The sequence below is a fragment of the Manacus vitellinus genome, unplaced genomic scaffold, assembly GCF_001715985.3.
Source record: "Manacus vitellinus isolate BGI_N305 unplaced genomic scaffold, ASM171598v3 scaffold_80_pilon, whole genome shotgun sequence".
Lineage (NCBI taxonomy): Eukaryota > Metazoa > Chordata > Aves > Passeriformes > Pipridae > Manacus > Manacus vitellinus.
Window position 1 is genome coordinate 874,920 of NW_021940818.1, and position 27,370 is coordinate 902,289.

Consider the following 27,370-nt stretch of genomic DNA (forward strand, 5'->3'; position numbering starts at 1 on the left):
GCTTGGAATTCGCACTGAAACATTTCTTTTAATGGTATTTCACGTCTACAGATTATTAGTCTTGAGAAAATGGAAGTTCTGCTCTTATGATTATGCAGCTGTCTTCCCAGAGCTCCCTGGTGTGAAGGAAGCATGACAGCTCTGTATGCAGGGTGTGACTGCTGAGGCTGCAGCGTGCCTACACATTCTTTGTGTATCAGTACACTGTGCAGTTTAAATAATAACAAGTGATGGGTCAGACTGATTGAAACAGACTTGGAAGTTAAATTAAAAAAAGAAAAAAAAGGCAAAGGGATGCAAACCCCCATTTCCATGTCTGTCACTTTTGGGTGTAGAAAATGGGAAATTTGCTTATAGATCTTCTATAGCTTAATGCATTTCATTATGAATTTGACCCAAACAAGTATTTATTTTCTAATAATCTGTAATGGAAAAGCACAGGAAGCACTAAGTACAGAGGTAAGTCAGAGTGCAGTGTTCCTCAAGAGCATGAATTAGTTTGGCAGAGATGTAAGAGTTGTTCGTCACCTCCAGGAAACAGTGCCTCGTCCTCACTTCTGAAGTGCAGAATAGACTTCCTTTTTGCCTTTTGAAATTATAGTTAGTGTCACTCATCACTGTAAATTAAAAACAAAACCAAACATGTTCTGAAAAACTCTAAGCAAATACTGCAGGGAACCTTCTGAGATTTATAGTTTGACTGTACAAGTTAGCGATTAGGAAATAAAAAGTAAGTTGTTGAAAAAAATACTAGGCATGAATTATACTAATAATCACCCTTGAGAGTTTGGAGAAGGCTTTCTGGGGAAAAAAAAAAGGAAATAAAATTCTACAGAAAATACAAGGAAAGTAGAATTATCTTTTAGAAAATATTTCTGCATACTTATAACCAATTTGTAGCTCTAGTTTAAATACGTTCCTCATGTTGACAGGCTCAACCGGTTCCAGAAGAGATTGTCAAAAAAATCCTTGGAAACAAAGCAACTTTCAGTCCCATTGTCACTGTGGAACCAAGAAGAAGAAAATTTCATAAGCCAATAACCATGACAATTCCTGTGCCGCCTCCATCGGGAGAAGGTGTAACCAACGGGTACAAAGGAGACACAACGCCCAGCCTTCGACTTCTATGTAGCATTACAGGTTAGAGAAAATCCTGCTCTTTGCAAAGGTTTCTGTGACAGCAACATCTCTGCACTCACTGTCACAACTTGTGCTTTCCACTAAAGGTACATTGGTGTTCTGGTCCAGTGGAGTTCAGATCAACTCTCCCGAGCAAAGCCAACTGAAGGCATTTCAAAGGCTCCCACTGATTCCCTGAGCTTTGTATCTGGTTTCATGCCATTGTAAAAGAACTCTCCCAACAGATATTAAATGCTAATTTTATATTTAGCCAGTATGAAGAATTTCGTTCCTTGCTATTGAACGTGGTTGTCACTAAAACTAGTTTGCAGAAATAATTCTGTGCTAGCTGATATCAAGGGGGGTTTGCTGTTGACTTGTAGGTTTGCTCTTTGCTTACATCAGCATCGGTTTTGGTGTGTAACATGTGGTGTCATATAGAACATGTAGCTCCAGCTGTTGGTAAACATTAATGTGTAGGTTCTCTTTTTATGTATGAAGATAGAGATGTTCTTACATGGTCTGTATGTGCTTAGTGTTTGAAAGGAAATCTCTGTGGTTTATATTTGCACAGGAGGCACTTCACCTGCGCAGTGGGAGGACATCACGGGCACCACTCCGCTGACGTTTTCAAATGACTGTGTCTCCTTCACAACCAATGTTTCAGCCAGGTATGGGAGCAGAGCTTGCCAAGTGCACCTGGGGAGTAGCTTCCCTTGATTAACAACGTGCATAGTTGTAGGGTTGTGTTTTGGCTTTCTCTAAGTCTTTTGCAAGACTGATGAAGCGGTAATGGACCAGATGCCGCTTTGTCACTACATATCAGCATCCCACACATCCAGGGCTGCACATGAAGCTTTATCCTGGCCTTTTCTGCTGTGGTGATGTCTCCTGGCAGTGACACATGCTGTTTCTCTGAAGGCTGCCATGCCACACAGGGCTTTGTGTTTTTTCTGCAAATGGCAAGAGAAAGGGAAAGCTTCAAGTGCTCTTTCCATAAAAAAACAATTTGGGAGGATTCATAAAAATGTATTTGTTTAAAAATGTAAAGACATTCAATTTCTGGTTCTGGGCTCTGTAGTTGAAAATTATGTTAAGTTGCTTTCCAAAAATATCATTTGCAAAAAATGATGGCTTGAAATTAATTTTGATGAACTTAGTGTACTTACTTGCTGATTGGAGGCATTCAACAATATCTGTAGAAATCATGCATCCTAGAGGAGAAAATGCATAGTATAGCATGTAGAGAGTTTATAATTCAGTAAATAATATTTGCAACTATAAAAACCTTTATAAAAAGAGAGAAATTTGCTGGAAGAACCAAATAGATCAGGGCTGAAATATTGTGGAAAAGACTGATACAAAATATAAACTAAAATAATTATAACTTATATCACATTTGTCTTCCAACTTTTAATCATAAGATGAGAAAATAACAATATAACACCTGTCTCTAGGAAACTTCACCATGGGCATATTTGGTTCAACCTAAATGGGAGATGTGATTTTGCTGTATGTATGTGTTATAAAGGAGTTTGTTTTAGCAAATCAAATGTACAGTGCAGCAGCAGCACATTTCAATATACACAGCATGTGGTCACAAGAAATACAATTTCCCTGCTTTGGCTTCAAATGAGCCTTAAAATAGACAGGTTTATTTGATACCAGTGTGAAAAGGACCAAATAAGTATGCCAACATTTCATTGCCATGTATTCTCATTTTTAAATGGTTAAAACTACACTGCAAGTAGAAGGAAAATTGCAGCTTTACGAAGTCTGGAAGGACAATACACATGCAGAATGACCAAGGATACAGAACATGGTTTCTCTTTAAAGGCTTAAGCAATGTTTGAGTAATATGGAAAGTTGATTTAATGGTTCACTTTTTCCCACTCAGATTTTGGCTCGCAGACTGCCACCAAGTACTAGAGACTGTTGGGCTGGCAACACAACTTTATAGAGAATTAATATGCGTTCCTTATATGGCAAAGTTTGTGATATTTGCCAAAATGAATGACCCTGTGGAATCCAATTTGCGTTGCTTCTGCATGACTGATGACAAAGTGGACAAAACTTTGGAGCAACAAGAGAACTTCGAAGAAGTTGCAAGAAGCAAAGACATTGAGGTACGTTTCTTGCAGCTGGCTTCCTCTTTGTCGGTGGACAGTGTGTTTTCCGAGTAGCAGCAGGTCCTGCAAAAGCCACTATAAGCCAGGTTAAGTTAAATAAAGATTCACACCAAGGGTGTGTCAAAAAACTTCTGGAAAGGAGGACAAAAAAGGTCAAGATGGAAGGAGGAGCATGAAGACCTGTCTCCAAATGTCTCCCCAGTGCAGTCTGCAGTGGGTTTTGTACTCGCTGCTGTCAAGTAACCCTGGTTGGGCTTTGCAGGCAGCTGACCTGGAATTCCTTCTCAAAGGCCCCGCAGACACACAGTCATGAGTAGGGCTGGTTTGTGGTGGATATGTAGTTACATTGTTTCTTGAAGAAATCTACACATTTTTACTCCAGAAAAGCCAGCCATGTAGCTCATGTTTTCCCAAACTGCACTCAAAATACCTCGCCATAATGCACAGTGGTTTTCTGATTTGTTGTTGAATTTAATCTGAGTGGGGACTTGTGTTAAACTCAGGAACTGTGTTGGGGGAAATCGTGATACACTTATGTGCATGGATCTACTATGAAAAGAGGTTTCATTGACTTCTATTTCTTGCTTTGATAGGTTCTGGAAGGAAAACCTATTTACGTTGATTGCTATGGAAATCTGGCCCCTTTGACTAAAGGAGGACAGCAGCTTGTTTTTAATTTTTATGCTTTCAAAGAAAATAGACTGCCATTCTCTATCAAGGTAAAAGCAAAACAAAGCAAAACGATCCTGCTGACTTCTTTCCTCCTGCCTCTCCCTCCCTTTTTTTAGCCCTGTAGGACTAACTTGCCCCAAGAACGTAAGTGTAATTGTTTAATATATGAATAACATGGAGAGGGTGCTTTGCTTGAAGCCACAAAAGAGCTGCTGGCAGATCTGGGAACAGAATACCCATGATATGGATTCACAACCTTTTACTAAAGCCATATCTCAAATTAGACCCCCAGCATATTTATTGCCAGTAGATCACAATTTCCTAGGGACTAAGCAAAGGAGTTGCATTCAATAACATACTGTAATACAGAACAGCCTTCAAAAAGTGTGCACAGACTGTTCATGTCTAAATTGCCATGAATGGACACTCACTTTTCCTTAGCCTTGTCATAGCTACCATGCTGAAGAAGTTTTTAAGCATTTTGGTAAGCACAAGTGGCAGAAAAAAATGGTGAGCAGAAAATGTCTGTCAGTAATATGCCAGTATGAAACTGTCTAGTTGGACACAGTCAACAACCTGTCTTGCATGGATTGCTCATCAGAGAGCTTTAGGGTGATGCAACCCTTTCATGGTGACACCTTTTCTCCTTCAGCACCTCAGGCTGAGCTCCAGCTCAGTATCATTGGTCCTTACACACTAGATAGCTTCTTGTGGAGAGAAGCTCAGAGAAACTCTCCAGAAACCTCCTCTAGGAATCTGAATTACTACATATTACTATACTGTATTCAAATTTCTTTTCTAGGTAAGAGACACCAGCCAGGAACCCTGTGGTCGATTATCGTTTTTGAAAGAACCAAAGACTACAAAAGGACTGCCACAAACAGCTGTTTGCAACTTGAATATCACTCTGCCAGCACACAAAAAGGTATTTGTTGGGAAAAGTAAATATTTTCCTTATTGATTGGGTTGGATTTATTTCTGTTCCTTTTAGTTTTTGTCTATTTTTTTTTCTTTTCCTGCTAGTGATAAAGAAACCCTGTGAGTTGTCAGTAATGAGAATGCTTTGGAATATGATAAAGGCTTTTAAAATTTCTGTTTTATTGGTTTCTTGTATGTAGAACGCTTTTAAAGTCTCTTGTTACTGTGGTGTCAAGTTCCTATAATTTTTACAATTCTGTTTACAGCTCATACTTCAGCCTGCAAGTCATAGATTTATGCTTTCAGTAATGTCACGTGTTTATTTGCATTGGATGTAAGATTTTTTTTTCTTTTCTGTTGACATTTTGGATTTGCTTTGCCTTATAAATCAGCTTGCATTTTGTGCTCCCAATTTGGTCCTTTTCATATCCTGATATTCTTTTCCCTGCTGTCCATTATAATATTCCTTGTCTCTGCAATGCATCTTGGGACCAAAAGGAAACAGAGTCAGATCAAGATGATGAGGTAATATAAACACTGTCTTCTGTTTTTATTTCCTTCAGATTTAGTGAAGAAAAATAATGTTACAGAAAAAAAACCCCAAAAAACTATTTTTAACCTATGGCATTGAAATGATACCTACAGAATAACTGTATCCTCGACATCTGATATTCTGTTGCAAAACAGTATAAATGCACAAATGTGGAAAAACTTGATTATATATTATGAAATTAAATGAAACATTGAATAATAGCTGTCTAAAATTTAACTCATGAAAAATTATATAATTTTAAATATCAGACCAAGTCCATTTTTGTCAAAATCAAGAAGAGTTTAGTGGATAAGATTTTACCTCTTGGAGTAACACTGACCATGCTTTGACTTGTATTTCTGAGAAGGAAAAATGTGTTGCTGAGGCCATGATAGTGGCCTTGTAATATTTTACCTCCGTAACTAAACCGGATTCTTTCAAAAAAGCAAAGCAGCCATGAAAAATTTCTAAATATTGTGTTCAAATCTATTTTCAAATAAACCTCAGACATTTGCAGCTTAAAACTCCATTGTTTGATGGAAACTGCAATATTAGATTGTCAGGAAGTTGAATGGGTCTTACTCATTAGAGGTAGTAGTAGCTGAGATCATCTTATAAAAGAAACTACATAGATGTTTCCCATTTACCTAGCAACAATTTTTTTTTCCTCTTCCGGGTGGCAATTAAATAGCAGTTGTCACCTGCTGATCAGAATAATTAAAAAAAATTACCAACAAACAAACAAAAAAAAAACAACCAAACAAAAACATTCTTTACCTGTTAAAAAATAATTATAGCAACCACATCACTTTGACTCCACAGAATTTGTTCCCAGTGAGCTACTATATAGCTATAATAATAGTTTCCTTTCTAAAAAACCCATATTTTTAGCCACATATTCAAGTGAGTTGATCTCTGGAGGACCGTTAATACTTAAGACATCACACTAGCAACCATGCCACTGAATGCAGCAACTTATGATGCAATTTATCAGTTAATAGTAGTCTGCTTTCTAATCCACATCTTTACATTTTGTGCATATTAAAAAATCCCCTCCCATGCCTTTTTTTGTCCTTAATGTATTCACTTTAAAGCCAGTGTACATTGTGGTGTATGTGCTTTTGGGACAAATTAATCTGGGGCGAAATATGCAATCGATCTAAGTTGTACTCTGATGAATGTTTTATGTCTGTACCTGCAGTCTTTTCTGTTGTTCTCCTGTTTCTAGCCAAAGGTGGTTTATTTTACAGAGAATGAATAATATCACACCATTTCTAGTAGTGTGAAGCAGTTTATTAAGTGATAATGGGATAATATAGCACTGATACACTTGAAGGCAGCATCATGAGCTGCATCTGCTATCTAAGCTCTTCTGCCTCATTAGCGGAGATGATGTGAGCAGGAATGAACCCCTGGGCTCACTCTTAGGGTTCCAGTCCCTTCCCTGCTTGCTCCAGAAGGGTAGTCATTCACAGCAGGTCTCTGCCACCTCTAGCAACCATGCTCCCTGCTCCGCCGTGCCTGACACTCATCACATGGCACACGGGAATAGAGACCGTCTCTGTCCCTTCCCTGCCAGCTTGCCCAAATTTGGCTTCAGTGTGCCATCCTGAAGCTGAATGGAAGCATCCATTCTCCCCTGCGGGGTTGTGGCGGCCCATCCTGCTGAGGTTTGAGGATTGTTCTGTTCAAACAGGGGGTAGGATGCTGAAGGCACTGAGCAGGGCTGTGTTTTGTTGCAGACGGAGAAAGCTGACCGGCGCCAGAACTTTGTCTCCCTTGCTTTACGTAAGCGCTACAGCTATCTGACTGAGCCTGGAATGAGTGAGTTGCTCTTACCAATGTACTAAACCATATATATATGTGATTTTTCATGAGAAGAGACATTTTTTCTATAAACGTTGTATTTGGTGTCGCTCTGGGGGAAAAAAAAAAAACAGAGAAAAAGAAAAGGAAAAAAAAAAACTGTCTAAACCAAAACTCTTGGATGGTCTGTGAACTCCTGTGTTGTGAGAGCTTGAAGAATCCTGACTGGCAAAATATGTGTGTTAGTTAAGTAAAAATACAATAGTGTTTAAAAATGCTATGTAGCTCCAGAGTGGGAGGATTGCAGATTGCTTTCAAAAAGAGTCTGTTCCTCTTCCTTTTGAAACATTGAAGAGAGGTGCTATAGAAGGGAATGTTACACAGAAGCTCAGCAAGGCTGGAGAAAGCCATTCAGATAAGCACTTAAATGTTTAGATGCTTAGCCAAAATAGACTCTCTCATATTTTATATTTTCCCTCTTCTTTCTCCTCCTCTTCCCTTTTTCCTCTGTTCCCTGCAGATGCTTTTTATTCCCTGGCACCACACATTGCTTCCTCTTAAACTTTATGTTCCCCTTCACCAGACCTGTGGCATTCCTTTCCTTCCTGGTTAAATACAATAATGTATTTGGCTTAGCTTTTCTTCCCTCACCTCTCCTGTCTGAGGTTGACTGCTGTTGTTCCCCATTTCCAGGCTTTTTCTTGCCTTTTTTTTTTCACTTGTGACTTCTCAGTTGCTACCCTGCAACAGACCCTTTGATATAATTCCAAAAATCCATAGACAAACTTCATCGGGTCTTGGGAGTTCCCAGTGGATGGCTGCTGTTTATTTATCCTATAAGATCTGTGGCTTCTTTGGATCAGATGTGCTCCAGAATATATTACCCTTCTCAGGCCTGGAAGAAGACTTCAAGCATATAGCATCTGAAGAAGCTATCAGATCTGCTGAGACATCTTGATGGACTGTTAAGGTATTGTCACAGGCTTGATGGGAACTGAGAGACAAGGAAAATTAAGTTGCTTGAAAGGAGGTTGATGACTGTGTATATTGCTCCCAATAAATTTTTTAGCCCTCATTGAGGAAAAAAAAAGTCTTATTTATTCACCAAAGGTCCATTAAGTCTCATTTACAAAAAGTTGGTGAGAATAAACCGAAGTCCACTTGAACTGTACTCAAAAAAAAGATGGATTGACACAGTAGGAATTCTTGCACGTTCTTTACCTATTCTGTCCCTTTTGGCAGTGGTTACTGCTTAAAGCTGTGAGGTACCTAAAGAGGTTATGAGATATGATTGTGTTTGCCAGGAAAGAGCACAAACTGATGGTTTGACCCTCAGCTGAGCACCACCTCCTGTGCACATGTAGTGTGTAGTTCACAACTCCACCTGCACCTGCTGGTGTGAGGGAAGGAGATGAGCATGGAGGTGCAGCTCTTCCAGAGAGCACAGACTGCCCAGCACAGGGGGAGGACAGCTGCTGTGCCTGCTTTACACCACAGGGAGCTTGCTCCAGTGACTGCATATGAGTGATGAACTTCTAGATATTTACAGGGCATTCGATGGCACAGCTCCAGCAGTTTTGGTAGCAGCAGGGATTGTTCTTTTTGCTCACACAAGCGTGTGTGTGTGTATGTGTGTGTGTATGCATGTGCATGCAGACAGAGTTTTTAGCTCTGCACCCCTGCCAGTGTGAAGCACATTCCCCTTGCTTCCCTGTCTGTATCTCTGCTCAGGCAAAGGGCACAAAGGGCCCAAAAGAATGGGAGCACTGCAATAGGCTAAACCTGCTGGGTCCTGAGTGTTTGCTTGGGGCTGAGGAGGAGCAAGTCTGAGCAGTGGCCACGTGTATGGATAGACTCAGTGCTTTCCACTACCAACTGCAAGCAAGGAAGTGTGGCCTAATGCACAGAAGGTAGTAACTGACATCTGCTGTCTAATAAAATCTTGGATGCAGAGTGATGGAAATTGTTAAGGCCAAACGTGTCTAGTAGCCAAAAAAGGGCTGTTATATAAACCCACTCTTTAGAATATTATCCCACTCTAAAGTCTTGCATGGTTGGGGGAATTTCTTTGCTACTTCAGAATAGTAAAATTGCCCTGTCCAGTTCATAGCTGCACACACAGGTAAATTACTCATTTTTTCTTTGTACTGGTTCTTCTCCTCAGCTGCAATAAGGAGCACAGAAAAAGCATCTTAAACACATCTGAATCTGTGATTTAACAGGAGAAGGAGGAGTTGGGAGGGCAGCCTGTTGGTTTGCTTGACTCACTAGTCAGTCGAAATAGACTGACTTATCCCAGAGACCGTGGGGTCTCTGTAAAGATATTTACTAACACTAACTGCTGAACAAATTGTTAGTTCTTTTCAGAATCATTTTAAGGTCTGTTTCTTGGACTCAAGACTATATGAACCTATGGTGAATGTTGGCAGCTAATGCTAATTAATCTTCGTAATAAAGTCTAGCTCATTTAATGAAGTAGACTATGGTGGTTTTTTGGGGGAGGGAGTGGAAAGAAGTATATTTGTACTTAAAACTAACTTAGCAAGGAAAAGTGAATGTTTCTTGACTTAGGCTGTGCCAGTCAGGTCTAGTACTCAAGCTCTCTTCAACCTTAACGTTCTAATACTGCAATATCACCAGCCATCCACAGTACCTTCTGGGCTTTGATTGGCTTCTGTAGCACCAGCACATTTCTCTTTGCAGGATATGGACCTGTGGTGCACTGAATATTCACTATTTTATAAGAGTGTGTGTGCTTTAACGATTTAGTATTAGCCTTGTTGAGTTTCTTTCGCTGTAAGTTCCTGTCTGTCTATAAGACAGATCAAGCAGGTTTGACAAATTATTAGTATAACTTCAGAGAAAGGTATGTTGAACAAATTCTTTCAGTATTTTAGTTCCATTTCTAATTCCAGCTTTCAAGAAAAAAAATAAAGGTCCTCAAAGTTGCTTTCAATGTCAACTCTGAATGTTATTGCTGGATCAGAGGATATGTATGTGTAATGGGATTCCCAGAAATACTGTCTGGCATGAGTGCCTCCTGTGATGCAAAATGTGGTTGATGATGATTCTGTTCAAAATGCCTATGAATAAACTGAGAGTTCTGGGGGATGATAACATTTAACAGGTTTGTCCTTGCCAGGAATTTATTTCATAATATATTTTTATTTGACTGCTTTTCTGACATTACCTTTTGAGAACTGTAAAGTTAAACAGGTCTGACTTTGAGCTGATACAAGAAATCTCCTCAAAAGGTACCACGACACTATATCTTGTAGAAAAAGTGTACTCTTCTTTTAATGACCTCTTGTGAAATGGTTTTGTAAGGTTTACATATTCGTGCTTAATACACCATACAAAATGTATTAATCTGTGTGCTCGTTTTGATATGACATTTGTGCATGAATAAAAACTGATTCAGTTGCTTTGCCTGCTCACGTTTATCATATATCATATTTTCCATATTTCATGTATGACATGCTTCTTAAAATCATTTCATGTGAAGTTTTACTTTAGTTTTTACCAAACAAAAGGAATATCGCATGAGAAACAAATGCATATGTTCCTTTCTCTTTTCTTTTCTTTTTTTTTTTTTTTTTTTTTTAGTATTGACTCAGAAAAGCTCTTGCTCTTATTGGCTTTGTGAGTGTGAAGCATATCCGAATTGTGCATGGAAGATATAGATTTGAATTTATTCCAGTTGCTTCACAGTTTGCACATCAATTGCCTGTCACTTAAAGGAATTTTGGGTTCTGCATGAAATAGTTCTGAGTGGTTTAAAAAAAGATTTTAGCTATATAATGTCACTTTGCACAAGTTTATATTTTTGTATAGGTTCAAATCTGAATAGAGCAACAATAGAAATTCTTAAAAGGATAATTCTAAGAGTTGCACAAAGCAGAGACATACCTAAACAGGCAAAATAGAGCTGATATGAATATTTCAGAAGTAGCACATCAGAAAGTCAATAGGAAGTAAGAGAAGAAATTTTGATGTGGCTTTATTTTTACCTTATGGATTCCTTTGTTGTGTTTTCTGTTATTCATTGTTTGCAGATTTAGTTGCTATGTGCTTTCTGTCTTTCATTTCATGTTGCTTTTTGGTTTGGGCCAGTTATCAGCATATGGCTCGTTCCTAATTTTTTTCTTTCCTTTTTAAAATCTTCTTTTGCCCCCTTCATCCCGACTCATGCAAACAATTGTACTTGCTTTTTGTAATATTACAACGTTTACTGACCAATTTTCTTCTCTGGTCTCTCTGTTTTTTAATCATTTTTGTTGATTTTTATGTTTGATTTTAATTTAACAATTTAAGAAACAGTTGAACGGAGTGCAGGAGCGACAAGATCCCTGCCTGCTACTTACTCATACAAGCCATTCTTTTCAACACGGCCATATCAGTCATGGACAACAGCTCCAATTACAGTGCCTGGGCAAACCAAATCAGGCTTTACATCCTTATCAAGCTCTTCCTCTAACACTCCTACAGCTTCCCCATTAAAATCAATATGGTCTGTTTCTTCTACTTCTCCAATCAAATCCACGTTAGGAGCTTCTACCACATCTTCAGTTAAATCCGTTAGTGATGTAGCATCTCCGATTAGATCATTTCGGACAATCTCTTCGCCAATAAAAACTGTGGTATCGCAACCTCCATACAATATCCAGGTCACTTCAGGCTCTTTCGTCAGAGCTCCCGCAGTCACAGAAGCTACTAGTCTAAAAGGGCTGGCATCCACTACCACATTCCCCTCTCGGACATCTCCAGTGACTACAGCAGGATCTCTCTTGGAGAGATCATCCATAACCATGACGCCTCCAGCATCCCCCAAATCCAACATTAACATGTACTCTTCGAGTTTGCCACTTAAATCGGTCATCACATCAGCATCTTCACTTTTATCGTCCCCTCTAAAGTCAGTGGTGTCACCTGCTAAGTCAGCAGTTGATGCTGTTTCATCCACTAAAGTCATGATGGCCTCGTCTCTCTCGTCGCCAGCAAAACATGTAGCTGGGCACACAGACGTCCCATTGCTTAATGGGTCTGTGTCACCTCTGAAATACCCATCTTCTGCCAACTTAATAAATGGATCCAAAGCTGCAGCTGTTTTTCAAGACAAGATTGCTGCAGCTGCACATTCTGCAAGTTGTGCTGCTAACGCAGTTGCTGACACGGCTGAGAGAGTGTTTTCAACAGCTACAACAATGTCATTTTCTCCACTCAGGTCATTTGTATCTTCAGCACCATCAGCTTTCCAGTCAATGAGAACTGCTCCTGCAGGTGCTTTGTACACAGCCCTTGGGTCAATATCTGCAACTACCTCATCAGTAACTTCATCAACAATAACAGTGCCAGTATATTCTGTAGTCAATGTTTTGTCTGAACCAGCATTAAAGAAGCTCCCAGAGTCGTCTTCACTTACAAAATCAGCTGCTGCGTTACTGTCACCTATTAAAACATTGACTACAGAGGCACGCACACAGCCTACCTTTAATCGAACTTCATCTCCAATAAAATCATCCTTGTTTTTAGCACCCTCTGCTCTCAAATTGTCCACACCTTCTTCTTTATCCTCCAGTCAGGAGATACTGAAAGATGTTGCTGAAATGAAAGAGGATCTGATAAGAATGACTGCAATATTGCAGACAGATGTCGCAGAGGAGAAACCGTTCCAACCTGACATACCAAAAGAGGGTAGAATTGATGATGAAGAGCCCTTTAAAATTGTTGAGAAAGTAAAAGAGGACTTAGTAAAAGTTAGTGAGATTCTGAAAAAAGATGTGTGTTTAGAAAGTAAAGGGTCGGCTAAAGTATCCAAAAGTGATCAAGGACACCTGTCTGAGGATGACTGGGTAGAGTTCAGTACAGAGGAGATTGATGAAGCGAGACAGCAAGCTTTGACAAGCCCTCCTGTATATGTTCCAGAGAAGGTCCAAATTAAAACTAAAACCATGTCGGAAAAGGATTATAGCTTGTCAAAAGTTATTGATTACTTAGCAAATGATATCGGTAGCAGTTCATTAACAAACATAAAGTACAAGTTTGAAGAGGGGAAAAAAGAAGGTGAAGAGCGACAAAAGCGCATTTTAAAACCAGCTATCGCTTTGCAGGAACATAAACTTAAAATGCCTCCAGCCTCCATGAGGCCTTCAACATCGGAAAAGGAGTTGTGCAAGATTGCAGACTCCTTTTTTGGAACAGACACTATTTTAGAGTCTCCAGATGACTTTTCTCAACACGATCAAGATAAAAGTCCCTTGTCTGACAGTGGCTTTGAAACAAGGAGTGAAAAGACACCTTCTGCCCCACAAAGTGCTGAAAGCACAGGGCCAAAACCACTTTTCCATGATGTACCCATCCCTCCCGTCATTACAGAAACAAGAACTGAAGTAGTTCATGTTATCCGCAGCTACGAACCATCCTCTGAAGAAATTGCAGAGCATAAGGCAGAGGAGCTGCCGGCCTCAAAACCTACCCCTACGTTTATGGAGCTGGAGCAAAAACCTTCTGGGTCTATTAAAGAGAAGGTTAAAGCTTTTCAAATGAAAGCCAGCGGCAGTGAAGAAGATGACCATAAGTGTGTCCTTAGTAAAGGTGTCCGAGTAAAAGAAGAAACTCATATCACTACGACAACCAGGATGGTCTATCATAAACCTCCTTGCACAGAAAGTACATCTGAAAGAATTGAGGAAACGATGTCTGTTCATGACATAATGAAAGCCTTTCAGTCTGGACGTGACCCTTCCAAAGAACTGGCAGGGCTGTTTGAACATAAATCATCAGTAACGTCCGATGTTAGCAAGTCTGCTGAAACTTCACCACAACATGCAGAGAAGGACAGCAAAATGAAACCCAAACTGGAGCGAATAATAGAGGTCCATATTGAACAAGGTAATCAGGCTGAACCTACTGAAGTCATTATTAGAGAAACAAAAAAGCATCCAGAGAAAGAAATGTATGTATATCAGAAAGACTTACCTCGGGGAGATATTAACTTAAAAGAGTTGGAAAAACATGATGCTTTCCCTTGTTCAGATGAACAAGGTCAGCAAGAAGAAGAGGAGCTCACGGCCGAAGAGTCACTTCCTTCTTATCTGGAATCCTCTAGAGTTAACACTCCCGTGTCCCAGGAAGAAGACAGTCGCCCTAGTTCTGCTCAACTCATGTCTGATGACTCTTACAAAACACTGAAGCTTTTGAGTCAGCACTCAATAGAATACCATGATGATGAGTTGTCAGAACTAAGAGGGGAGTCTTACAGGTTTGCTGAGAAAATGCTTCTTTCAGAAAAGCTAGATGTGTCTCATTCTGATACTGAGGAGTCAGTTACTGACCATGCTCTACCCCTTAGTGCAGAGTTACAGGGGACTGATAAACGATGCAGAGAAAAAGTAGCTACTGCCCCCAAAAAAGAGATTCTCTCCAAAATCTATAAGGATGTGTCTGAAAATGGTGTAGGTAAAATGTCTAAAGATGATCATTATGATAAAGTGACAGTGTTACACTACACTGGAGATGTTAGTAGTCCAAAACATGCGATGTGGATGCGCTTTACTGAGGACAGATTAGACAGAGGTAGAGAAAAGTTGATATATGAAGACAGGGTGGACAGGACTGTTAAAGAGGCAGAAGAAAAACTCACTGAAGTATCACAGTTTTTTCGGGATAAAACAGAGAAGTTGAATGATGAGCTACAGTCTCCAGAGAAAAAGCAGCATAAAAAAAATGGCAAGGAAATACATTCTAGCCAGAGCTCTGCCAGCAGCAGCCCCGAGAAAGTTCCGCTCTCTGAACTGCCATCGTCCAGGGATGAATGGAGTAAGGTGAAGCAGTATGCACACAATGGGAAATGCTTCCCCAAGGTGGATGAAAGAAAAGCATCCAGTTTGCCCAGCAGTCCTGAAAAAAGGATATTTGTGCAACACACAGAGGACTCTAAACGAACTATGGAACACAAAGGAAGTGCTCAGCAGACTGGAGTACCTGAGGCTGGATTTCAGCTGAAGCAATCAAAGCTCAGTTCCATTAGGCTTAAATTTGAACAAGGTATAAGTCCAAGGAGTAAGGATATAACTCAAGAAGAAAAAAAGCTGGATGGTCAGTCCAAAATTCCAGTAAAGAAATTGCAAGAAAGTAAGTTACCAGTGTATCAGTCTTATTCCAGAGAGAAACATGCAAAGCAAGTAGAGGTCGTTGATGGGAGGACTGCTTTGCAGAAAGAGGTGAAAATACAGGAAGACCTTGTTCCAGGTAAAGGGAAAGCTACTGAAGACTCTCGTGCTTCAGACACACAAAAACAAAGAACTGAGACGAGGAAAGGCGTGCCAGAATGCCTTCCAGAACCGCAGGCAAAAGAGCTGGCGTATGGCTCAGACTCATCAACGAAGGGACACTGGGACAAAAAAATCTATAGGACATGGGAAAGTCCTGGAACTCCTAACCATAAGACACAGAAAGAAAAACTTTCGCATGTGCTGGTTCCAGATACAGTAAAAGAAAACCACGTTGATCACGCTGAATCTAAAACTGACAAAGAAAGTGAATTTATCACTGTGACAGAGCACAAACTGGCCACAAACGGAATTCATTCAGAAGAAGTAAAGGAACTGACTGTAAAATCTCCCTCAAAAAGGGTTTTATACAGAGAATTTGTTGTCAGGGAGGGGGAACGTAATGGTGAAGTGGCTGATAAAATATCCAAAAGGAAAGAAGAAATTGCTGTGTCCCATATTCCAGTCAGAATTGTTGAGGAGAAGAGAGCCATGCTTGATGGTGTCTATGAACTTTCAGCTAAAGTATCCCAATCAGCTGTGATTAAGGAGAAGGTTGAAAGACAGATTGATTATGTGGAAGATGAAAAAATAAAGCATTCAGAAATCAGAAAAGTTACTAAGCAGCAGAGCTCAATAGGCCTAAGTCCTCCTGCTGAGGAAACAGAACTATCCCCTAGCAAATCACCAGATTCTTTAGAATGTAGCCCAGGAAAGGAGTTTCCTTCAAGTGACATAGTTGAGCCCGGTGACAGTGATTACTTGGATAAAGTTGCACCGCTAGTGAGCACTGAGGGAGTAAAAGAAATTAAGACCTTACCTGTTTATGTCAGTTTTGTTCAAGTAGGAAAGCAATATGAGAAAGAGGTGCAACAAGGAAATATTAAAAAAATTGTCAGTCAGGAGAGTAAGACAGTACAGGAGACAAGGGGGACATTTTACACAGCTAGACAGCAAAAACAACCTCCTTCTCCACAAGGTAGTCCAGAAGATGACACGCTAGAACAAGTGTCCTTTATAGACAGCTCTGGTAAAAGCCCTTTAACACCAGAAACACCGAGTTCAGAGGAAGTGAGTTACGAGTTTACATCTAAAACACCTGACTCACTAATAGCTTATATCCCAGGCAAACCCAGCCCTATACCTGAGGTGTCTGAGGAGTCAGAGGAGGAAGCAGAGGCTAAGTCAACATCTGTGAAACAGGCAGAGGTTGAGGAGCCACAGATTGACAAAGCATTGCCTAATCTTATAAATAAGGACTCTAACAAAAGACCCAAAGGTAACAGAGTTGCCTATATTGAATTCCCTCCTCCTCCACCACTGGATGCAGACCAAGGCGAGCCAGAAAAGAAGTCCCATTGTTCCACTGAGAGTGAAATGGAGATGACCGAAGTGAACTTGCAAGATGAACATGACAAATGCCAACTGGCTGAACCTGTCATAAGAGTACAGCCGCCGTCTCCTGTGCCACCGGGAGCAGATGTCAGTGACTCCAGTGATGACGAATCTCTCTATCAACCTGTTCCGCTTAAAAAGTATACGTTCAAACTGAAGGAACTGGAAGATGACCAGAAAGAAACCTCAAAACCCAGAGCCCCTGAAAAGATTGAGAAACAGAAAGAGTTAGGACATCCCACTTCTGGGAAACCTAATGAGTTTGACATTGATTCACCCCAGAATGATGTAGTGCAAAATGGGAGTAACAATGACCAGTCTGTCACAGAGTGTTCCATAGCAACCACTGCAGAATTCTCCCATGATACCGATGCGACAGAGATTGACTCTCTTGACGGTTATGATTTGCAAGATGAAGATGATGGTTTAACTGAGAGTGATTCTAAACTTGCAGGTCCGGCAGTTGAAACCAAAAAGGACGTATGGACTACAGAAGGCATTCTAAAGCAGACTGATCGCTCCTTTAGCCAGAGTAAGCTTGAAGTCATTGAGGAGGAAGGCAAGGTAGGCCCTGAAGAAGACAAGACACCTTCAAAGGGTCCAGCTTCTGAAAAAGCCGGAGATAAGAGCGATAAGAAGTCAGGGGCACAGTTTTTCTCTTTGGAAGGCAGACACCCTGACAGGACTGTATTTCCTGATTCATATTTCAGTTACAAAGTAGATGAAGAATTTGCAACACCTTTCAAAACTGTGGCCACTAAGAGTCTAGATTTTGATCCGTGGTCCAATAACCGAGGTGACGATGAAGTGTTTGAGACTAAATCAAGGGATGATGAGGCTAAGCCATTTGGTCTGGCAGTGGAAGACAGATCTCAAGCAACAACACCTGACACAACTCCAGCCAGAACTCCAACAGATGAGAGTACGCCAACTAGCGAGCCCAACCCCTTCCCATTTCATGAGGGGAAGATGTTTGAGATGACTCGCAGTGGTGCAATTGACATGAGCAAGAGGGATTTTGTTGAAGAAAGACTCCAATTTTTTCAGATTGGTGAGCATACTTCTGAAGGGAAGTCAGGGGACAAGGGGGAAGGGGATAAAAGTACAGTCACTGCCATCACACAGCCACAGGCAGGGGACAGCACTGTAGAGACAAACGTAGAGAGACCGGTAGAAACAACAGCAGTTGAACATAAGCCCGGCATCCAGGCCAGTGGAGATTGCATGGAACAAACACTTGGTAGTAACTCACTGGAGAAATCATCGGCAGCAGTAAACGCTTCCAAAGTTGATCCCAAATTGCGCACACCAATTAAAATGGGAATTTCTGCTTCCACCATGACTCTGAAGAAAGATGGCCCTGGCGAAGTGGCAGATAAGATAGAAGCTGTGATGCCAAGTGGTCAGGGATTAGAAAATGAAACTGTAGCAGTGATTGCGAGTTCAGCTTCTAGCCAAACAAGCTGTAGGCAATCAGAAAACACTGATTTTCCCAAAGATAATTTTAATAACAACAACAATTTGGATTCATCTGCTGTCCCTACAGATGATATTACGTGTAATGTAGTGCTAAAAGAACATTTGGAACCAAAATGTTCCCTCCAGAAAGCTAATCAAGCAAAAAGCACTTCAGGAAAAGGTACAGGGACAACACAAGGACACAGAGTAAGAGATAAGCAAAAACCACATGGAGAGCAGCAAAAGTCAACAGAGTTGGTAGGGGCTAGAGGAAAATCAAAGCTTCCCGTAAAGGCCAGCTCAGTAAAACAAGCCTTTTCACAAAATAATCTCCAAAGCAATACAGGGAGTAAAGTGAGAGGGGCTAGTAAGCCTGACAAAGCAAAACAAAATAATTCTTCTCCCTGTCTAGAAGCAAGGTCTAGGATTCCTGTAAAAAATACACATAGGAGTAATCTAGCTAAAAGAACTCCGGCCCTGCCAAAACAAGAGCAGGTAGAGAAAGAAAAAACAAAACAACTTCCTTCTAAATTACCAGTAAAGGTAAGATCTACCTCCGTCACCGTGACAACAGTTAAAGTAAAGAAAAATCAGCTTAGGGAGGTATGTAAACATTCTATTGAATATTTTAAGGGAATTAGTGGTGAGACATTAAAGCTTGTGGATCGTCTATCTGATGAAGAGAAAAAGATGCAGTCAGAGGTCTCTGATGATGAAGAAGACAGTACATCAAGGAACACATCCTTATCAGAAGCTACTCAAGTTTACCAGCCTTCCATTACACCGAAGTCTGCTAGAGACATGAGAACAGAGGCAGCATCTATAAAATCAAAGATTGAAAAGGCCGACAGTGAGAGGAGGAGGAGTAAGAGGACTGGTGAGAATGAAGGCAGTCAGGTTTCTGGAGCTCTCATGGCTCACCTCGTGGAGATCAAGCCTAGTTTGTAAAACTTTCAACTTGTTGATCTTAGTGCATGAACTGTTGTGATTGCCTGTGGAGTGACTTAACTGTAGTTTTCATTCTGTCATTGTCATCTGTATGTGCTGTCTTATTCTCTTTTTTCTTCCTTCAAACAAATTCTGTACTGTAGAAAGCTAGTGAAGCATGCCAAAGACATTCATGTAACTCAAAAATTGATGTAACTCAGAAATTGAAAGATGTCTTTCATGACAGCAAATTTGTTGTCAAAGTAGAGAAAATAGATGATAATCTGGCCTTGGTGGTTTTCACCATTAATTGAACAACTTGTCTACAGTCTAACAGCTAGATTTGTCAGCATGTTTGGTTTCATTACACGACATCATGTAGTTGTACATTTGGCTTTACACAGGTGAAAATCTAAAAGCTGTGAAAAAATTTTGTTTTGTAGGTTATTAGGTCACACAACCATTCTAGTAAACAATATAAGCACCGTCAACTTAGTTAAACTAAAGCTATTATTTATAATAAACTATTATCCGGTATTGTGGTTTTCTGTGCAAAACCTTTTTAATTGAGAAATTGTAAATCACAGGTCCACAGAGTCCATGTGAACGGACAGATATAAGGATGGCAATTGTAGCTGATCACCTAGGACTTAGCTGGACAGGTAAGCTTTTCTACTTTAATATTAAAATTAGTCTTTGCTATTGCATTTTCAGGTTGTCTTTTACCAAGGATGCAGCAAGACTGCGTCAGGCTCTCCCGTATTCACAGTGAGGCCAGCTTCCCAAAATGTGCGATGCGTTGCTGGGCAAAGATACCTCATGGGAAATCATTCCTTGGTCTCACAATAAAGCAAAGAGGGGCTCACAGGGAAAATAGCTAGATGTCTTTTCTCTCAAGACGTTCCGCCGAGGAACTGAGAGGCTCTTCCTGCTCAGGCTCAGGGCTGCCTCTGGAGTAGCTGCTGAAACTGGGCAGCAGTTTCCCCAAAGCCCTGGTTGCAGGGACCCTTGCAGTGCCCCAGCAAGTTGATGCTTTCATCCTGACTGTGTGTACCTCTGTGTGTTGTCGGGCAGAGCTGGCCCTTCATGGGCTTAAAGCTGCAGCAGGCAGCTCTCACCAGTGCTGAGCTGCACAGCAAGCTCCTAGAGGAGTAACAGTCACCAAAAAACCCCAGAGTTCATAAATTAGCAGTGATGAGACAGCCGCCAAGGAGGGTTTTTTCCACTGTGTTCAAGTGGCTTACGGAGTGTAAATAGCTCACATGGATGATTCAAATTCAAACTTATGTCTGTCTTAGAAAATTAAAGTGCGTGTATATAGTGCCATGTTCATTGTTATCCGTAAAGTTTGCATCAGGTAGTTTTGTTAATATCTGTGTGATCAAGAAAAGACAGTATTTATAAGCCTGACAGGATGACTGAGGGATTTGTGCATTGTTTGGTGTTTTTGTGTTTGTTTCCTTTTCTTGCTTGCTTTTTTTTGTCTTTATAGAACTGGCAAGAGAACTGAATTTTTCTGTGGATGAAATAAATCAAATCCGAGTAGAAAACCCAAATTCTCTTATTGCTCAAAGCTTCATGTTATTAAAAAAATGGGTTACCAGAGATGGGAAGAATGCTACAAGTAAGTTCAAGTAGTTAACTTTGTTGTTTATAAGTTATAGCCCTTTCATCTGTTACCAGCTTGAAGAAAACATTGTGAATGTCCTTCACAAACCACCCATGAAAAAAAGCTTTTTGTTATATTTTTACCGGAAGTCAGAAATATGTAATATTTTTTCACTATGTACACAGAAAGAAATAATTTGTTCTCCACATCCATAATTGATGGGACAAGTGATGAACTTAAATTCCAGTAAAGAAAATATTTCCAATAGCAAAGAATGTGAAACATGGAAATAGACTGCCTGGGAAAGTTAGGTAGTCTCACAGTATTGTAGGTCATAGGAAAAGACTTCAACCTCCTCCTGTAAGGAGTGGTGGAGACACTGAGTCTGTGCTGATACTTTTGGGTTTATCTGTTCAGTTCACTTGAATTCCTCAAACTGAAAGAGAGGGTTTGATTTTTGTCAGTGGTGTTCATTATCATTTCTGATCCACATACTCCTACGAACAAATTGAGTCTACTTTGATCTCTTTCACTGTAAAGGTAATTTCCAGTATTACTGTGTTCTCACGAAAAGATTATTGTAAATGATTTTTCATGATGTACTGCATGAGTAGCCTTACACGCATTATTACCTACATGACTGCCATTCTGTTGTTCCTCAGAATGGTAAAAGGATTTTTACACTCCCTTTATGCTCCAGTAAAAGGATATTTTGTTTCGGTAGTAAGTAAATACATTCCTTAAGAACTCTCTGACCTTATTCTTTGTGTCTTTTGTGTTGTAATATAATTATACTTGGACACACTGTAGACTCTTAATAGATGTATATCTTGAATAAGTAGGCAGCTGAATGACTGCTTAGACAAATGATGGGCTTTGCTAGAACCAAAGACTTTGGGACATACCAGCAATTTGTAAGTAATGCAATCTGAATGTAACTGAGAAAAATGATTACACAGTTCTGCAATGCTGAACTTTTTTCTAACATGTTTTATTTTTTTTTCAGCTGATGCCTTAACTTCTGTATTGACAAAAATTAATCGAATAGATATCGTGACCCTGTTGGAAGGACCAATATTTGATTATGGAAATATTTCAGGCACCAGAAGTTTTGCAGACGAAAATAACGTTTTTCATGATCCCATTGATGGTAATTGAATTCCATAGTCGTATTTAGTTCAGTGACATGTCCAATAATACAGTAATGTTGTATAACCGTAACTTTAAAGAAAAATTATAAGTTCTACAGAAACAGTTGTTTCAAGTGTGTAAAGGGGTTTTCCTCTCCTAAAGCATGCTTATGGTATGGTATCATAGAGTCATAGAGTATCCTGAGCTGGAAGGGACCCACGAGGATCACTGAGTCCAGCTTTTGGCCCTGCACAAGGCAGCCCTAAGAATCCCATCATGTGCCTGAGAGTATCATCCAAATGTTTCTTGAACTCTGGCAGGTTTGGTGCTGTGACCACTTCCCTGTTGCAGTGCCTGGCCACACTCTGGGTGAAAAACCTTTTTCTGATATTCAGCCTAAACCTCCCCTGTCACAGCTTCATGGTATTTTCTTGGGTTGTGTCACTGGTCACCAGAGAGAAGAGATCAGTGTCTGCCCCTCCTCTTCTTGTCATCAGAAAGTTGTAAACTGCAACGAGGTCTCCCCTCAGTCTCCTCCAGGCTGAACAAACCGAGGGACCTGAGTCACTCCTGGCTTAGCTTCCCCTCTAGGCTCTTCACCATCCTCGTGGCCTTCCTTTGGATGATCTCTAGTAGCTTAATGTCTTTTGTATGGCAGTGCCCAAAACTGCCCCAGTATTCCAGGTGAGGCCACCCCAGCGCAGAGCAGAGCAGGACAGTCCCCTCCCTTGACCGGCTGACAAGGCTTTGCCTGATGCCCCCTAGGACAGGGTTGGCCCTTCTGGCTGCCAGGGCACTGCTGACTCATATTCAGCTTGCCATCAACCAGGACCCCCAGGGCCCTTTCCTGGCACTGCTTTCCACCATCTCATTCCCCAGTCTGTCTGTACATCCAGGGTCGCCCCATCCCAAGTGCAGAATCCGGCATTTCCTTTGTTGAACTTCACATGGTTGGTGATTGCTCAGCCCTCTTAATTTGTTGAGGTCTCTCTGCAGGGCTTCCCTGCCTTCGAGGGAGTCAGCAGCTCTTCCCGATTAAGTGTCATTGGCAGATTTACTTAGTACACCTTCAAGTCCTGCATCCAAGTTGTTTATGGAGACATTAGGTGACCCATTAATATCTCAGAAGAGTAAGTGTGGGGTCCCACAAGTGTGTGGCTGAGTAAACTTGTTCCCATCAGCCTCAGTGTCAGTTGACAAGACCAAGTTTTTCTCCTGCAACAGTTGTCCTTTGAGGCTTGCCCATGTATATTTTTAATGTACTTGGTATTGCATGCTTGACAAGTTACCTGGAAATATGTGTATTCTTTGGCTTCCTGTCTAGATAAATAGCAGTGAGAATTCTCCAAGGAAAAATGAAAAGAATAAAGAACAAGGGAAAAAATATGCTTAGTAATTGCATAGGATAAATTAATGTACTACCAAGCCTCTTCAAGACATGTGACCATCAGTTGTTTTATGAATTTCACTTGGACCATTTCTGCAATGGCAATAGAAAAATAAGAAAGTGTTTTATTAGTGCATGAAAGAATATAATTTTCCATCTGCTAATGCCTAAAATTGTATAATTTTGCAAGGAAACTGTACCAGCTTAGAACTACGCAGATTAATTTTGAGTCAGATTAAAAGGATAAATGAAGTTCTGCTTGTAAAACAAAATTTCCCTAAGAATGCTTATTATTTATCAGTATGTTGAAGATGCTAAATGTTGGGGTTTTTCTTATTTTAAATGTTAGATATCAGGCATTGGATCGTTACTTTGATTTTTCTCACATGTATTATAAATAGCTCCTTAAATAAGATTTTCTTTTGTAAGTAACATTTCCTTTGCTTTTTGTAATTTGTTCAAGTATGTATTGGGCTTTCTCTGTATTTTAGTAAGATTTTTTTTCCTTTAGAGCATATGAGCTCAGTGTGCCTCCATTACTGAGCAGCATTGCTGGTCATTGAATCATTGCACTACAGAAATAATTTTCTGTTGACATTTTAAGAAAGTTGCTCTTGAAATGTTGCTTGCGCCTTTTAATAGTAGCATCAATGTTTTTAGGAACAAAATCGCTTCTCTGCAGTTGCTTTCTGTCTCTCCTCTTCTCTGAACCTTCCTCAAGCTTCCTTTCCTCACCAAGACCAGACCACCTTTGCCTTTCTCTCAGCTGATTCAGGAAACAAAACCCCAAATGCACCCTATTAATGCACCTCCCTTTGCAGGCAGCACAATGTCAAGTTAACCCCACAGCATGTATTTTTTCCTTTTGTAGGTTACCCAACCTCCTTTGCCAGGATAAGAACTTAAGGTTTTGTTGTCATTTTTGTGTGTATATTTCAGTTTAATCCTTTTGTATGTTTTTTTCATGTTTTCATCAATTTTTCTTTTCTCTTTATTTGATCAGTGTATCTGATTGTACCAATGTCACCAAGATCACCTCAATCTTCAAGATCACCAAGATCTCCTTACTCACCACAGTCCTCTCACCCGTATAACTTTACTGTACCTGAAATATTCATATAGCTCTCCCTTGTTGTGTTTTTGTTCTCTTATCCCTTTGTTAACTTCCTTATTTTAGTTTTTTATCCTGCTGTGTAGTTAGATCTACTATTTTTAGTATCCTCATTAGGATCCATTTCTGTTCTTCATTCTTTAACTATTCCATTCTTGCACTCTGTGGTTAAATTGGAGGTATATATTAGTAACATTGTATTTCTGGTATTGTGTATTTTTATGTAAAAGCATATTAAAAATGTGGACCTGTGGAAATAATACCTACTGACGAAAATGTGGCTGTCCTATGTTATAATTTACTGCTGTCTTTAAAATCTGTTTATTAAACTTCAAAATTTAAAAAAACCACCAAAATTGGGAAATAAAGATTTGCACAATATGGCTGCAAGAAATTGTTTTGTGTATAAAGGGACAACCACCCTTGTCCACATTTGATTTATTGCATGCTCATAAGACAATCTGCTATAGCTTGAAAATGTTAAAATGGCTGCAAAAACAATTGCTGAAATCTTTAAAGACTATTAACAAAATAGTCAAAAGTACTGGCTTCACTGTGCTATTCACTGGCAGTACTCATTCTTTGTTCCATCTCTTTGGGACAAAGCAACGAAATCTATCAGAACTGCACTGGTTCTTATACACCTGCACCTCCTCATGTGTTTCATACTTTACGTAACCCATGAATCATTTGGCATTTGCTTATTTGTTGCTCCATGCTTCATCCCAGTCAGTCCAAATGTGCTGTCTTCCTTAGGTTATCCCTCCATTCAAGTGGAACTGGAAACTCCCACTGGGTTGCGCTTCGTGCCGCCCACCCCTTTCCATCAGGATGATTTCTTTAGCGACACCTCTAGCCTAGAGTCACCCCTTAGAACTCCCAGTAGACTGAGTGACGTGTTAGTGACCTCCCAGGGACAAGTAGATGGTACAGCAGCAGCACCGCCAGTGGTGACTGAAGAAGACACTTCACTGGATGACAGCAAAGTCGATTTCTCAGTGCCTAGAGAAGGAATACCTAAAGATATTTCCATAGGCGAGAGCCAGTTGGAGGAAGTGGACCTTAAGGATTTTCCACGGTATCTTGGTAGTTATGGCGGGATATCAAAAGATGCTAAACAAAGGCAGAGTGAAGAGACTAGTAAAAGAGGAGTAAGGACTGAACAGCCTGAGAGAGAAAAGTCTGGTACTGATGAGGAGATGACGGCAGAAAAGTTTAAGTCTCTGTTTGAGGACATTCATCTGGAAGAAGGAGCTGAGTCTGAGGAGATGACGGAAGAGAGAGTGTGGTCAATTCTTAAAGGTGTTCAACAAGCAGAACACGAAATGTCTTCAATTACAGGTTGGCAGCCTGACTCGTCAAGTGTCTCTGAGCCACCGACGTCGGGACGCAGGATAGGTGGTAGCCTGCTAGATCGCTTGGATGATAGGTGAGCACCTTTGTGTTGGAGTGTGTGTGTAAGCCAGCTTTCCCACGCTTGTTCCTCCAGGAGCAGTGCAGAGCCTGCTGCTCTACTATTCCATGAGAATATGCATGTATACTTACATGTACATTTAAAGGAAAAAGTAATAGTTGAGGTGAATGGTCCTCAGACGTATTTGTCTTTAAAAATATTTATCAGGTTTCATTCTTGATACAGGAATTTGAGAAACATTTTGTATTATCTTTAGCAGGTAATATTACTTTTCATGTCCTTTATCTGGTATATTTCTATTTTTAATTAATCTAAGTGATCTGTAGATGTAGCTGAAATCAAGAACATTATCTGAAACCAGGATACTACATTACTCTTATTTCTCGAGTACCTTTTTAGCAGTCACCCTTTCTATTGCATCCCTTTGCGTTCCCTCAGATAGTTGTTACTTTTTCCATAAGCTGATTTTTGAATTGTCAGTTTTATTAACACTTACTTCAAGCATATTATGTCATGCCCATTTACTAGACTGTTTTAAAAGAGATGAGTTACCAGGCATAAGAAGGTAAGAATGGTGATACCGAATCCATCTAGTCCTGTACATTGTCTCCCATCAGTGACTGCAGAGAATGCTCAGGGAAGGAGAGTGGCTGTATATCCTGTTTTCCTCCTGCACTCTCCCAAGCTCCATTTATCTTCAGCATAATGACCTGCTGAGATGGGTGCTTTCTATATATTTATCCTCAGTGCATTTCTCTTGTATGAGCTTTTCCAGCCTCCCCTTGAACCTACTTAAGCTTTCAACATTGGCAGTATGTGTTGCCATGTTCAGCCCTGCTGAATGGGTGAGGGGCCCCTGCCTGCCTTTGCTTTGAACATGGCTCCTGTGAGCAGGAACTGAAGGAGCCAGGTCTGCAGGAGCTGTAAATCAGTACAGAATCATTATCTGCACAGCGATCATTTGTCTGTCAGCAGTTTACATCCTTTGCATCTTTGACTCAGGATGTTTTAAGGTTCCAGGGAGCATTAGATACTCTCTTATCAAATCCAGTGGGAATTTGGCCACTGATTTCAGCAAACTGATTGTCTTTCAGGACTGTAAAGCACTTGAACTACTACTGATGAGATTCCTGTTGTTAAGCAAGTTTTGTTATTCTGCATTTTATATTGCGTTAAATTAGTAAAACAGATCATTTTGGGAATCAGGAGGACTTCCTTAAGAAGATAACAGAAGATCAGTTTCTAGCTAGATGAATTCACTTTGCTATCCTTTAAAATAGTTTTGCCAGCAAATAGCTGGCATATTTTCATATGTACAGTCATAGTGTTTAACAGAAAGTGAGCAAAAATGCAAAGGAAAAGAACACTGTACATCAAAAGTCCAGGTTAAACCTGTCCATAGTGAATCTGGGGTAAAATTTTGGTCAGTTTTCTGTCTCATAGTTAACCTTCCTTGCCTTGGTCTATTATTGAGAATCTGCACTGTCTAAGG

General features: G+C 40.2%; 1 protein-coding gene across 5 annotated transcripts in view; it reads left to right on the forward strand.

The window, feature by feature from the left end:
* The window catches only part of ANK3 (ankyrin 3), a 205,327-nt gene that overhangs the window by 158,309 nt on the left and 19,648 nt on the right, over positions 1-27,370 (forward strand). For 3 of the 5 annotated variants that reach the window (XM_018085401.2, XM_018085400.2, XM_018085399.2), the window contains exons 32-42: positions 933-1,140; positions 1,694-1,790; positions 3,017-3,245; positions 3,842-3,967; positions 4,723-4,845; positions 7,113-7,194; positions 11,491-19,176; positions 19,814-19,888; positions 20,719-20,850; positions 21,842-21,985; positions 25,221-25,893. In XM_018085401.2, the coding sequence (XP_017940890.1) occupies positions 933-1,140; positions 1,694-1,790; positions 3,017-3,245; positions 3,842-3,967; positions 4,723-4,845; positions 7,113-7,194; positions 11,491-19,176; positions 19,814-19,888; positions 20,719-20,850; positions 21,842-21,985; positions 25,221-25,893 (9,575 nt within the window). The remainder of the gene's footprint in view (positions 1-932; positions 1,141-1,693; positions 1,791-3,016; positions 3,246-3,841; positions 3,968-4,722; positions 4,846-7,112; positions 7,195-11,490; positions 19,177-19,813; positions 19,889-20,718; positions 20,851-21,841; positions 21,986-25,220; positions 25,894-27,370) is intronic. The other 2 variants (XM_018085402.2, XM_018085405.1) reach the window with 2 other exon arrangements.